General features: G+C 44.8%; 1 protein-coding gene across 6 annotated transcripts in view; it reads left to right on the forward strand.

Annotated features, from left to right (window-relative positions):
- KIAA0319 (KIAA0319 ortholog) overlaps positions 1 to 12,724 on the forward strand; it is a 57,462-nt gene that overhangs the window by 20,764 nt on the left and 23,974 nt on the right. For 4 of the 6 annotated variants that reach the window (XM_068931668.1, XM_068931666.1, XM_068931670.1 and 1 more), the window contains 5 exons: positions 1,343 to 2,112; positions 8,333 to 8,507; positions 11,333 to 11,437; positions 12,106 to 12,203; positions 12,592 to 12,679. In XM_068931668.1, coding sequence (XP_068787769.1) covers positions 1,343 to 2,112; positions 8,333 to 8,507; positions 11,333 to 11,437; positions 12,106 to 12,203; positions 12,592 to 12,679 — 1,236 coding nt within the window. The remainder of the gene's footprint in view (positions 1 to 1,342; positions 2,113 to 8,332; positions 8,508 to 11,332; positions 11,438 to 12,105; positions 12,204 to 12,591; positions 12,680 to 12,724) is intronic. The other 2 variants (XM_068931671.1, XM_068931672.1) reach the window with 1 other exon arrangement.

The following is a 12,724-nucleotide window of genomic DNA, read 5'->3' on the forward strand; positions in this document are numbered from 1 at the left end:
TCCACAGGTACTTTAGAAACTGCTCATAGACCACGTGTTGTGAGAGGTTGTACTGCAATCCATCATGGAAGGAGTTGTGAAAGCTCTGGTTGTTGGTTAGAGTGCGTATTTGGAGAGTGACCGCATCTCCTGAGGACTCTGGGTCATGGTTGGGCATAGTCCACATTGCTGGCCCCTTCCTACTCCTTGAGTTCTTTTTTTTTTTTTTTTTCTTCCCTGTCAGTTGAACAGATGTGATCTGGAAACAGTTATTCACGCTGTCTTTTTTTCTTGTGGCCTATACTATCATTCGCCATGAGTGGAGGAACCTCATGAGCAGAGGTTTCCACTACAAAAACTCTGACACCTTTTTTTAATGAGCTGTCGGGCAGGAATAATTGAGCTCTCCCTTCTATAACTGCATTAGCTCTACAGTGGTGACATTTTGTTTTCCTTAGTTAAGTTAGCAAGTCTAAATGTTAAGAATGTTCTGGTTTCACTTAACGGTCTTTTGAAGCATGGCCAGGTTCTCCAAATTGCATTTTGGAGAAGGGAATTCTGAAGAGAAGTCATAACCTGTAATGAGGAAAAAACACACAGGGAAAGATTTAAAAAATTGACTGAGAGGTACATTATATTGATTTGTGCTTAATTTAAACACCTTGCCCTCAGTTTGTGATGTCCTATGGAGATAATTCTGCCATCATACTTAAAGATCACAACTTCACTGTGAGGTTTATTAAGGGAAGGTGCTCCCCTCTGGGGCAAGCTGTTGAGATATCAGAGGAACTAGTGATTAAAGAACTAGGAGTAGAACTTAGTGTTTTTTTCCCTAGCTTTTGCATTAAGCCTAGCAATTGTGTTGGCAGCAGAGACCCTTCATGGAGTTAAATGAGATGACAGATGTTACTCATGTGTAGATCTTTTCCCTCCTTCTCCCTCAAATGCAATGTTGACACGTTATTTCTTACTTTTTGTTTGAGTTTTGTTTTGAAGCATGTTTTTGCTCACGATGCCGTGGGGGGGACTGGAGGTACTGTGTGATTTGTCTGTTTCCTGCTCTGTTCTTGCTTTTAAATGTTGGCAACTCTGCTATCTTTATGCTGGGGTTTGTATTTGTAGCAAGGGAGTAAGAGAAACTTTGCAAAATGTATTAAGATCCTATTGAAAAATCCTCCAAAGTACAAATGCTACTGCAAATGGACACACTGGAAGTGGTGACATTAGTGGAAAGTAAATGCGTTTGTTTAAGCTTAACACCACTGATCTTTCTCTTATCTCCCATGATAAGCCCTTTTTTGTCAGTCAATTGTATTATGTCTTGGTTATAGTTTTGTGCCTCATGTTGGTGTTATTGTTCCAGGTCTCTATTGTGAGCAGTGCAGAGAAGGAGCCACGTACTCAGGTGCGGTGATATCTCCCAACTTAGAAACCACTAAAATCATGCGAGTTCCCCATGCTATGTCAGTGTCCGACTGCGTGGCAGCCTGTTGTGACCTCTCTGGTTGTGACTTGTCCTGGATGTTTGAACGACGCTGTTACATCGTTAACTGCCGACGCAAAGAAAACTGTGAACCTAAAAAAATTGAAACGGTCAAGTCCTATCTTACTTTTGTGCTGAGGCCTTCTCAGAGGCCAGCCTCACTGCTGGGCTATGGGCAAGTGATCCCGAGCATGGCCCACTCTGTGGGACTCCAGAACGAGCCCTCTGAGGAGGTGAGTAGCCTGAAGGAGCTGTCTCTGCTCGGCAAAGATCCCAGCCTTGAGGAAATACCAGAGTACATAGATGACTATAAGGAATTGGAGCAGGACCCCTTTCAGATGGGCATCAAACACGAGCAGGAGAGTGCAGATTATGCTGACTGGGGCCTGATGGTGACAGGTGAAAATGTCTTCAACTCTTCAGTGGATGATGATGGAGATAACCAGGAAGATGTGGCTGAAAAGGAGGGGGAAGCTGCGATGGCGGAAAATCTCCTGAATAAAAATAGTTCTGAACTTAGCCCTGTCACTGAACGCTCCCTGGAGAGGTTGTCATCTCTCCCAGAGATCACACCATTCCCAGTGAAGACGTCTGAAAGCGGAGCAGCTGTTCAGCTGCTTGCGCAACCGGACAGTGCTTTGCAAGAAGAGGTATGTGCCCCCTTCAGGAAGTGGGGGAGAGTCTAGCATGACTGCTTTGCAGTTTGTTTTATTTGTCAAATCAAATTAGCTTATTGATTTGAAATGTAACCCTGGGGAACTCAAATGCAGCCTTGCAGTTCCAACTTACAGTCCTGCTGTAACACAGAAAAGACTGAAGTGGGGTATTTTGTGCCTTAATTGAAAGGCAACTGAATCACTGAAGGATGCTGTCTGTTGGAGAATAAGGAGTAGAGCTCTTTCTAGGACACTGCAGGATTTCCTTTAAAATTTTCAGATGTGCGGGCTTGGCCTGATGTAATAGAAGTCTTATGGTATTCTGCCTTTCTGACCTCTGATCCTGTTGTGACCCAGTAGAAAAAGTTAGCTGAGCAATGCTAGGGGACCCTCTAGTGTCCCCTCTAGTACCTCAAGGCCTGGACCACGAACTGTTCTCAATTCGTATCAACCAGTTCAGTCACTTGGGGCTAATGGGATTCCCAGTCCTACAGAACAAGGAGAGATCATCAGGAAAGCTGGAACAGGCTATAAAGCCAACATCCACTGAAGTTACTGAGGTTTGGGGTGTTTTGTTTGTTTTTTTGGCTTGGGGTGGGGCTTTTTTGGTCTCTAGAAGAGTTATGAATTTTGATTTTGAGGCTTGTCTTTTGAAGATACTCTGTAGAACTCCCTTGAGGAACAGCACTGAGACATCAAAGATAGTGCTTGCTTTTTGAAAGGGTTGTCTGTCTTTTGGTAACAGGAAGGTCCTGTCCTTTAATAACTTACTGTGCGAGTTCACTCTTGTGTGTAGTGTTTGCTTAATTTCACTTGGCTCCTGTGAGAGTTTGTTGATGAACTATGTCATGTTTTAAGACGAGCACTGTATTATCTTGGATTTTTGATCAGTTGTCTGTGTGTAGCAACAGCAATTATGGAGCTGAAGCTAAGTTGGCCAGACTCGTATCTGTTACCTGAAAGATGTGGTCGTTTTTGTGCTTTGGTCTGTAGCGAGAAAGGTGACATTGGGAAATTTGTTGAAAGCTAGGAAGAGTGTTCTTGTTCAATAAATCATTACAGCCCAATCATTTTTGGGGTATAGTTTGTAATTGTTGAGTAATTTTCCTGTTCAGATTTTAGTACTGGATGGTTTGACAAAAACGAATCTATGGAGAGCAAGAACTTTCTTTGGAGCTTGCAGTAAATGCATATGGGTAAAAGCATTTCTTTTTTGAAGTTCTGTTATCTTTCTGGAGAAGTATGTATTTGCGGGGGGGGAATCATCTTTATGCTGGCTTACTTCAGAGCATGTGAGATGGTATCTGAAGGATTCTTTTTGAAGAAAGTGTTTGGTGTTCTGGGGGACTGGTGGTTTTATGGAGGTGTTTGATCTATGGGGCTTTTTATTTAGTAGTGTGTAGGTTGCTATTTTTCATGTAGGTTATCATGTCTGTGAAGTTCATGTCTTTGGAGTAATTCTACAACAACAACCTGAAAAGTTAGAAATTACTGAATTGGAGTTGCCATATAGTAATAGTTAGGAATAGTTTAATTTGGTCTTTATACCAATTACTCTAATAGTAACATGAATTACTTCTCCTTGTAAACCCTTCCCTATATCTTTAGGTGTTACTGCACAGATACAATGCTACTAGTTCTTGAATGTGTGTGTTCATTCTTGAATATAAAGCACTCTGTAAACGTTGAGATTTTATTAGCAGAAATTACGTAGTCCTCTTCACCGTATAAAGTGTGTGCTCAAAATGCCAAGTCTCATTACCGCAAAGGGTGACTGGCTTCTTGCAAGCCTTCAGGAAAAAGTAGCAAATGGAGATGTGTTTCATTTCCCTTCCAAGAGTAATGATACTAGGGGAGAGGCGCTGAAAGCAGCTCTCAGAGTGCAGCCAAAAAATGTAGCAATTTCTGGGCTCTGCTTGGAGAGCTCCTGGGAATTTCTGCTTAAACCTTCTGGGAACTTCATCTGAAACCTGTTGGGAGCCCTTGGAGGAAGGTAAGGGTGCTTGCTACTGCAGGACGGGATAGCCACAGGAGACTGTGGCCTTTAGCAAGCTCTAGCAGCTTCTCATGAGCTCTGTCAGCTGTTCCTGATCAAAGGGTGCTTTGGGCTTGTTCCAGCTGACTCCTGATCAGGGAAGGTCAAGCACCCTTTTGACAAGTGTCAGGAAAAGCCTATAGAAGTGCTGGCCCAGAGTACAGCCATCAGGTGCAGCAGTTCATACAGAAGGTGCAGAGAAGAGGGGCAAGGACACTGGTGTGGACAGCCTGCATGTGTTCAGCAGTGTGGTGATAACGCTATATGGCACCGTCTTCATCCCTGACTGGAGCAACTACCCCTTTAATGTCTGAGGCCTCAATAACACAGACCAAGGTTCTGAAGGGGGATGCAGCCCTGCAGGGACCTGGGGCGTCTTGCTGAGGCTGGGGAAGGGGAATAGGGCCTCCTTACGTACAGGAGGTGTACGCTCACAGAGGAGCTGCATCATCAAGTGGAGGGGCTGTGGAGGAGGTCACAGACTTTGTAGCATCAGAGGCAACAAGAAAGAGATTGACCAGATCTTCTCTGAGTCCCTGTAGTCTCAGCAGCCTGAACCTCCCATCTGTACTGAAGGAGGGGCAGGTAGAGCCCAAGCTTATCCAGTTGGGAAACGGAGATTACCATGACGGTAAAGGCTAGAAGTTAGTGACTTCTGACACCAGGAGGACAGCTCGTGCTCCCCCTGCAGATCTGCAGCTCCAGAAGAGGTTCAGCACCATTGCAGCAGATGAGGGGCTGGGAGCCATGTCCAGCGAAGCCTCCGAGGTGGCTGAGCCTGAGTTGTGTGTTAGCCCCAGGAGGAAGTGGCAAATGATGGAGGTGGGAGACTCAGTGCTGCGGGGGATGGAGGCCCATATCTGCCAACCTGTCCTACTGTCCAGGAGGTTTGTTGCTTGCTGGGGGCTCAGATCCAGGACATCATGGAGAGACTGCTGAGGCTTGTCTGGCCCTCAGACTATTACCCCCTACTGTTTTTCCACATGGGCACCAACATTACTACCAGGGGAGACTTGGAGTGTTTCGAGTGTGATTACCTGGCTTGGGGGGTGTGAGGGTCAAGGGCATGGGGGCCCAGGCAGTGTCTCCTTGATCATCCTGCCAATGAGGAAGAAAGGCTTGAGAAGTAGAGGGATCCTGTGTGTTAACTGGTTGTGCAGCAACAGGGATTTGGCTCTTAGGACTGTGGGACCCTCTTTGAGGATCAAGAAGAGATCAAGGAAGAGATGGGATCTATCTGACCAAGTGGGGTAAAAGCATTTTTGTCAACAGGCTGGCCCACCTGGTGAGGAGAGCTTTAAATTGAATTGATTGAACTGAATTGATTTTGAAGGATCTCCTCCTCCAAGCTCAAGAATGGTCAATCCCCGTGAGCACAAAATCAAGCAAAGGCAGCATGAGGCCTTCCTGGATGAACAAGTTGCTCCTGACTAAACTCAAACATAAAAAGGAAGTGTACAAGGGGTGGAAGCAGGGGCAGGTGACCTAGGAGGATTACAGAGACACTGTCTGAACTTGCAGGGATGGGCTTAGGAAAGCCGAGGTCCATCCAGAGTTGGATCTGGTCAAGGATATGAAGGGCAACAAGAAGGAGTTTTACAGGTACATCAGCAGCAAAAGGAAGTCCAGGAAAAATGTGGGCCCCCTGCTAGATGGGGCAGGGGACCTGATGACAAAGGACATGGAAGAAGCTGAGTTACTCGATGCCTTTTTCACTTTGATCTTTACTGGCAATACTGGCCTTCAGTAATTGCAGGCCCCAGAGACCAGAGCTCCAGAAAGTCTGGAGCAAGGAGTACTTACCCTTGTTAGAGGAGAGTCAAGTTTGGGAACGTTTAAGCAAACTGGACATATACAAGTCCTTGGACCCACGTGGGATGTCCATGAGTGTAGAGAAAGGTGGCTGATGTCACTGTGGGGCCGCTCTCAGTCATCTTTGAAAGGCCACGATGAGCAGAAGAGGTCCCTTTAGGATGGGAAGAAAACAAATGTCAGTCCTATCTACAAGGAGGAGGATCTGTGAAACTACTGGCCAGTCAGCCTTGCCTCGATCAGGGGAAAGGTGATGGAGCAAATTATCCTGGAAACTGTTTCTAGGCATATTAAGGACAAGAAGAGTATTGGCCTTAATCAGCATGGATTTGATTTTGAAAGGTGAAATCATGCTTGACCAGCCCGATAGCCTTCTGTGATGAGATGACTAGCATGGTAGATGAGAGGAGAGCAATGGGTGTTTTTATCTTGATTTTAGCAAGGCTTTTGGCACTGTCTCCCATAACATCTTCCTAGGCAAACTGAGGAAATATGGACTAGATAAGTGGACTGTGAGATGGATTGAAAACTGACTGAAATAATGAGCTCAGAGGGTCATGATCAGTGGCACGAGGTCTGGCTGGAGGATAGTCACTAGTTGTGAACCCCAGTGGTCGATACTGGGGCCAGTACTGTTTAACCTAGTCATTAATGACCTCGTTAATGTGACAGAGTGCACCCTTAGCAAGTTTATGGATGATACAAAACTGGGAGGATTGGCTGATACACTAGAGGGCTGTGCTGCCATTTGGAGGGACCTTGACAGCCTGGAGAAATAGGCCAACAGGAACCTTGTAAAGCTCACCAAAAGGAGGTGCCAAGTCCTGCCTTGGGACCCCCTGCACCACAACAGGCTGGGGCCGACCAGCTGGAGAGCAGCTTCACAGAGAAGGACCTGGAGTCCTGGTGAACAAGTCGACTGTGAGCCAGCAACGTGCCCCTGCAGCAAAGGTGGCCAACAGCATCCTGGGCTACGTTAGGCAGAGTGTTGTCAGCAGGTAGAGGGAGGTGATCCTTCCTCTCTACTCGGCCCTGGTGAGACCGCATCTGGAGTGCTGTGTCTAGCTGTGGATTCTCCAGTGTGAGAGAGACATGGACCTTCTGGAGGTGGTCCAACAAAGGGTTGTGGAGATGATTAAGGTCTTGGAGGATCAGTCATACGAGGAGAAGCTGAGAGAGCTGGGACTGCTCAGCCGGGGGAAGAGAAGGCTCGGGGGATCTTACCAGGGTTTATAAATACCTGATGGCAGGGAGTAAAGATGATGGAGCCAGACTCTTCTTAGCGGTATCCAGTGACAGGACGAGAGGCAGTGGGCGCAAACTGAGATTCCATTTAAACATAAGAAAAAGCTTTTGCTGTGAGGGTGGTCAAACACTGGAGCAGGATGCTCAGAGAGGTTGTGGAGTCTTCATCCTTGGAGATATTCAAAACCCAACTGGACACAGCCCTGAGCAGTCTGCTCTAGTTGCTCCTGCATTGAGCAGAGAGGTTGGTGATCTCTAGAGGTCTCTACCAACCTTAGCAGTTTTGTGATACAACAGTGTGCGTGCTATTAGCCTTCGTTATCCTATTAAGAATTTATGTACAAATAGTAGTAGTATTGAGTACCTTCATGTGCCACAGTTACCATAATTGGCAAACTGCTTTCCTCGAGATATTAGGTCAGAAATTAGTCTTGAGAGGAGAAGTTAAGGAAAAATTATTGGCATGTTCAGACTAGTGTATCCTCAAAGGATGTTGGGGAAATAGGAGGCCTGAGAGAAACGTGAGGTGACTGGCAAGACTAAAGCAATGCTGGGTGGTCTGCCATGTCCTTTGCCGCAGTTCTGAATTGCTAACAAGGTGAGGTGGCAAGAACAACGCTACTGCTGAGTGACTGACGTAGAGAGATTCAAGGCATTTTATTTAGTGGTAGTAAGGAAACAATAGAGCGTGAGTGATTCTTGGTCTAAGCAGATGTAATAAAAGGGAAGTATTGTTATATTTGTGTGTACCATGAAGATGACTGTTTGCCAAGCTGAGGCTTCCTGTCATTGGCTTTTAAAGGTTTATGATCATATTTACACCTGTGTACTGTGCTGTTATTGTTTGTTATTATTCCGAGAGCTGGTAGCCTTTGTAGTATTCCAAGATGCCTTATTTTGATAGCCTGTTCTGTGTCAGAAAGTTGGGAGAAGATCAGTGTTTCTTACAAAGCTTGATGGAAAAACATAGTCCTTCTTTGACAGATATTCTATATACAAATAAAAACCTGATAACATAAATCAGTAGGCTGATCCTGCATGCTGTTTAAAGAACAGCATACATCTGAAAATGTGAAAAATGGCTCATTTATGACAATCATTTCTCTACAATCTGTCTTGCAGGTTCCTGTGCCTTCCCCTCCTCCAGACAACTTTGGATTCTCCTCAGCTGTGGTGGAGAAAACCCAGGCTCCCACAGTGACCCCAGGGGATCTCACTGAAGGTGGGACCATGGTACTTCCCACTAGTATTGTGCTGTCTCAGCCCCTACAGCAGTTCCCGCCTTCTGCTACTGCAGGTAATGTTTCAGCTTAGCTGAAGGTGTGAGTGGTACCTGTGGGTTGGACAGCGGATGGGGATGGATTTACTGCTGTCAGGTGTCCATCCTGTTGTTAGTAGTGACTCTTCTCTTTATCCACATCCAACATCATCTCACTTTGCAATTAGTCCTACAAGAATACTGCAAACTTCAGACCCCCTTATTTAGCTGCTTTTGAAGCAAAATTCTGACCAAGTCCAGCATCAGTAGGTAATTATGCCTAGGTAAAGATGGCAAAGTAAAAAGCAGAGATTAAGAGCATTTTCTTAATGGGTTAATTTTCATACTCCATGAGAAATGCCTGACGTATTCTTGAGTTTCAGAGTGGTCTCTTTTAGCCATGCTGTTACTGTGGTGAAACTATTTAGAACGCTGCTACCTCCCAGAAACTCTTCAGCAGGGTTCCCACTAAATATAGCTGCCAGGCATCGTGCAGCAGCATAGATGGGACCTGAAGAAGTACCAGCCCAGCACTTATAATAGGGGAGAACATAGCCACCTGATCCTGAAAAAAATGTTTTGCTCTAATTCTAAAGCTTCAAGGAGAGTTATCAGACTTCCGGCTTGCAGAGAAAAAGTTCTTATTTTGAAAAGACCATATTTAACTATTCTGTCCTCTGTAGCTGCATAGATTCTGTGTGTATATTAGTCTAACTCCTTTCTCTTGCTGAGACTGTTCTCCTTTTGTACCTTGGCAAAGGGGTAGAAAGACCGAAAGAAACAGGGAGGCAAATATTTGTGTTTTGCGGCACTCCTGAAGTATTGGGTGATATGGAGAGCCAAGCCCCTTGCTTCTTGGTAGAGCCAGTCTGGTTTGGGATGTTCCTGGAGTCCTCTGCCGAACTAGAACCTGTGGGCCAGAGTAGCGGCAGGAGGGCAGCAGTAGGATAAAAGCTGCAAAAGCTCCCTCTCCAAAGCAACAGTCATTGTTACTGTGAGTGTTGACTAGCTAACCCCTTCACAGGGGGATGCTGAAGGAGACTCAAAAATCAATGTGGAAGAAGCAGCTGAAGGGAAGGTGGTGATGCATCTCACCATAAGTACCACTTTGTGCAAGGGTTGCCTCAAGTTTGTGTGCACCCAGCCCTGTTGTCTCAAGAGGTCTGTGGGACGGACAGTCTGGCAGTTTGCTCATCAACCTCACCTAGCCATTTCATTCTCTTGTCTCCTGTGGAGGTCAAAGGATTCTCTGAAGCACGAATCTCTGCTCCACTGCGGTCCAGAGAAATTCCTGTGAGCAGCTCTGGAGCCATGGCTGCATTTGGACTTTTCTTGCACTTCTGTCATTGTGGAGCACTGACAGCATGCTGTTAGCATGGCCTCTTCACTTCATCCTTTTTCTTTTTCTTTTAAAGACCTGTCAAGTGCCACTGCTGGATAGCTCCCTGGTCACCTCTTCAGAGTTTACAGGTTGGGTGTGTAGATGCTGGTGAATGCTGCATTCGAAGAGCCTTTATTCTGTGGGCTACCGACATTAGTTGAGGAAGGTGTTTAAAGCCTTTTGAAAATAGGTCTATGTGAAACTTCCCTGAAGTTGTACTGTGGTATGTTTCTGTTGGTGACTAGGTTTCTGGACCTTGGCATTTTCAGAAGAGAAAAGAGCTTTCACAGGCAGAGTCTGGGAGGGTGCTCCTGGATGCCAAAAGGATTTGAATATGCAGTTTAGCTACAAAATAACAACTTTGCCTTGCTAATCTAGTGGAATTTTTAAAAAGTGACACTGTAAATAAGACTTTTATCTGTGCTTACTAGAACACCATACAAACAGAATAGTACTGCTTGGTGAAAGAAGGGACGATATTAGAGATTTCGTATGTACTATGTTACTTCATTAAATAAAGATTTGTTGTTGTGGTGTTGTAGGCTTTGTTTTTTGCTTTTGGAGTGCCTCCAAAAGCAAAACCACTAGAGAAGCTGTTCGTAGGACTGCATTACCAGAGTCGCTGGGTATTGTGTGGCTAATGATGACTCGGGAACACACGAGATTAGATTTAGAGCTGATATTTGCAGTTGAGCATGACAGACCCACTTGGGTTTGGAAATAGAGTGGCTGAGCAGGTGTGATCCGAGACATCCTGTGGAGAGAGGCAAAGTGCCCTGGCAAGTGGTATGACACTGCTGACTACTCTGGCAGAAAAGATGAATTGCAATCCCAGTAGATGAACTGCAATCTGGGTGGTTGGACGCCAGCAGGCCTGCAATCACTGGCTGCACCACAGTCCTACTACACTATTGTGTTGGAGGGAGTGTGGGTAACTTCCTTGTCTTTTTCTCCCTAATAGTGCTCTATAACCAAAATATGGCCTTTCACGCTCTGCTTGAGTCGAGGGCTTTAGGTATCCAAGGAAAACAAGAGATTAGTTAGAGTGGAACTTGAAGAATGACTGTGTGCCAACTGAAAGTAGTCGTTATGGTCTCCCATATGTCCTCTGTACTTGAATGTTTTTGAACTCCCACACTTCCATCCAGTTATTAAGAAATTATATGTTTCTTCTTTATGCAAAACAAAATGTTGCCTGTGATATACAGGAAAAATCCAAACTTATTTCTAAAACAGAAGTAGGTAATAACCCATTTCCCTTTTGGGCAGGGAGAACAATTCTCTGGAATAGGTTGGTAAAAGGTGAAGAATCCGTAGTCGTGACTATAGTAGATTACTATATGATTATTTATTGAGGAAAATTTTTAACTTATCTTTGACAAATGCTCTACAGTGAATGCTTAATCCATTACAAATAGTATTTAAAGATATGACATTTCTATCGTCTCGTCTTTTAGAACATAATGTATTCATTCTGTCATAGATGCAGTGAAAGAACTCATTGTGTCTGCTGGAGATAACGTACATGTGATGCTTCCCAAAAACGAGGTTGAACTGAATGCTTTTGTTGTGCCCCCACCACCAACAGGTGAGCTGAATGGCCTTTGCGCACAAGGAGATGCACATTACAAACCTGTAAATGCAGACGAGTCCTGAGTTACGTGAGCATCTGTGCCTCAGGATACAACCATCTTTTTTTTAATCTTCTTGTCCTACTTTTTTTGTACATCCAACTGCAGAGACCACTTTCTGCTTTGGATTTTAGAGATTTCGAAGTGTCTTTTATTTTCAGGACCTAGACTCATTAGCCAGATCACACAGTAGGAAGCCCGTAATTTCTGACAAAAGACAACGTGGCCCAGTTTATAGCATCTTGCTGTTAGGGCAGGCAGGGAAGTAAATTCTGAACGCGTTTACCTTAAACCTACCAGCTTCTGAGCTGCAGCTGCAAAGAATAAATATTCCATAAGTGACTATGTAGAGTGCATCCACTTCATGTGGAGGTGGTTTTTGGTGAAGAAGTTGGTTGCTTGTAAGGTCTGTTCTGTCCTTGCTGCATTATCGAGCTACAGCACATTGTAGGAGCTTTGGCCTGCATTTATACTGATTCATTTTGGAAGCTCAAACAGCACCAATCGTGGTTTCTTACTATAGTGTTTTATATGACAGATGATGAACCTGATTTCTTTTTTTTTTTTTCCTGAGCTTATCTTGAAGGCAAAGCTAACTATTCCTATGCTGTGGTTTTGCTCCCAGAAACAGCCTACAGCTATGAGTGGAGCTTAATCAGTCACCCTGCTGATTATGGTGGTGAAATGGAGCACAGGCACACCCAGACCCTGAAGCTCTCTCATGTAAGTGAGCTGTAACCTTGGGCTCCTGTTTGTGCAGTCTTTTCACTGGAGTTTGTAACCTCTGGTGAAGAGCAGCTTGATTTGAAGAGTTCTGATGACTCCCAGAGTCATCTTTGCTTGCACGTGTCACCAGTGCTTTGCCGGATTAAAATGTCATCTTCAGAGCGCACTGATAATTTTCTGAGACAGAGTAAGAGTTCTTAAGTGTTTACTTTGAAATCCCCACCTCCAGGCAGTGACCAGTGCCCTTTGTATATGTGTTTATAAAGGGAGTTCTAGGTTTCAGATTTTCAGATTTCTCTCTATTTACGGTGTGATTGGCAGTTTGTGTGCATATTGCTCCTGCATAATTCACCATGTAACTGGATTTGTTCTGTTTGTGTCTTAGTTGTCAGTGGGACTTTATGCCTTCAAAGTGACGGTTTCTGGTGAAAATGCCTTTGGAGAAGGTTTTGTAAATGTCACAGTCAAACCAGGTAAATCACTTGCTAAAATGATGAAACTAATTTCTTCAACACAAG

The sequence above is a fragment of the Struthio camelus genome, chromosome 2 (assembly GCF_040807025.1).
Source record: "Struthio camelus isolate bStrCam1 chromosome 2, bStrCam1.hap1, whole genome shotgun sequence".
Taxonomy (NCBI): Eukaryota; Metazoa; Chordata; class Aves; order Struthioniformes; family Struthionidae; genus Struthio; species Struthio camelus.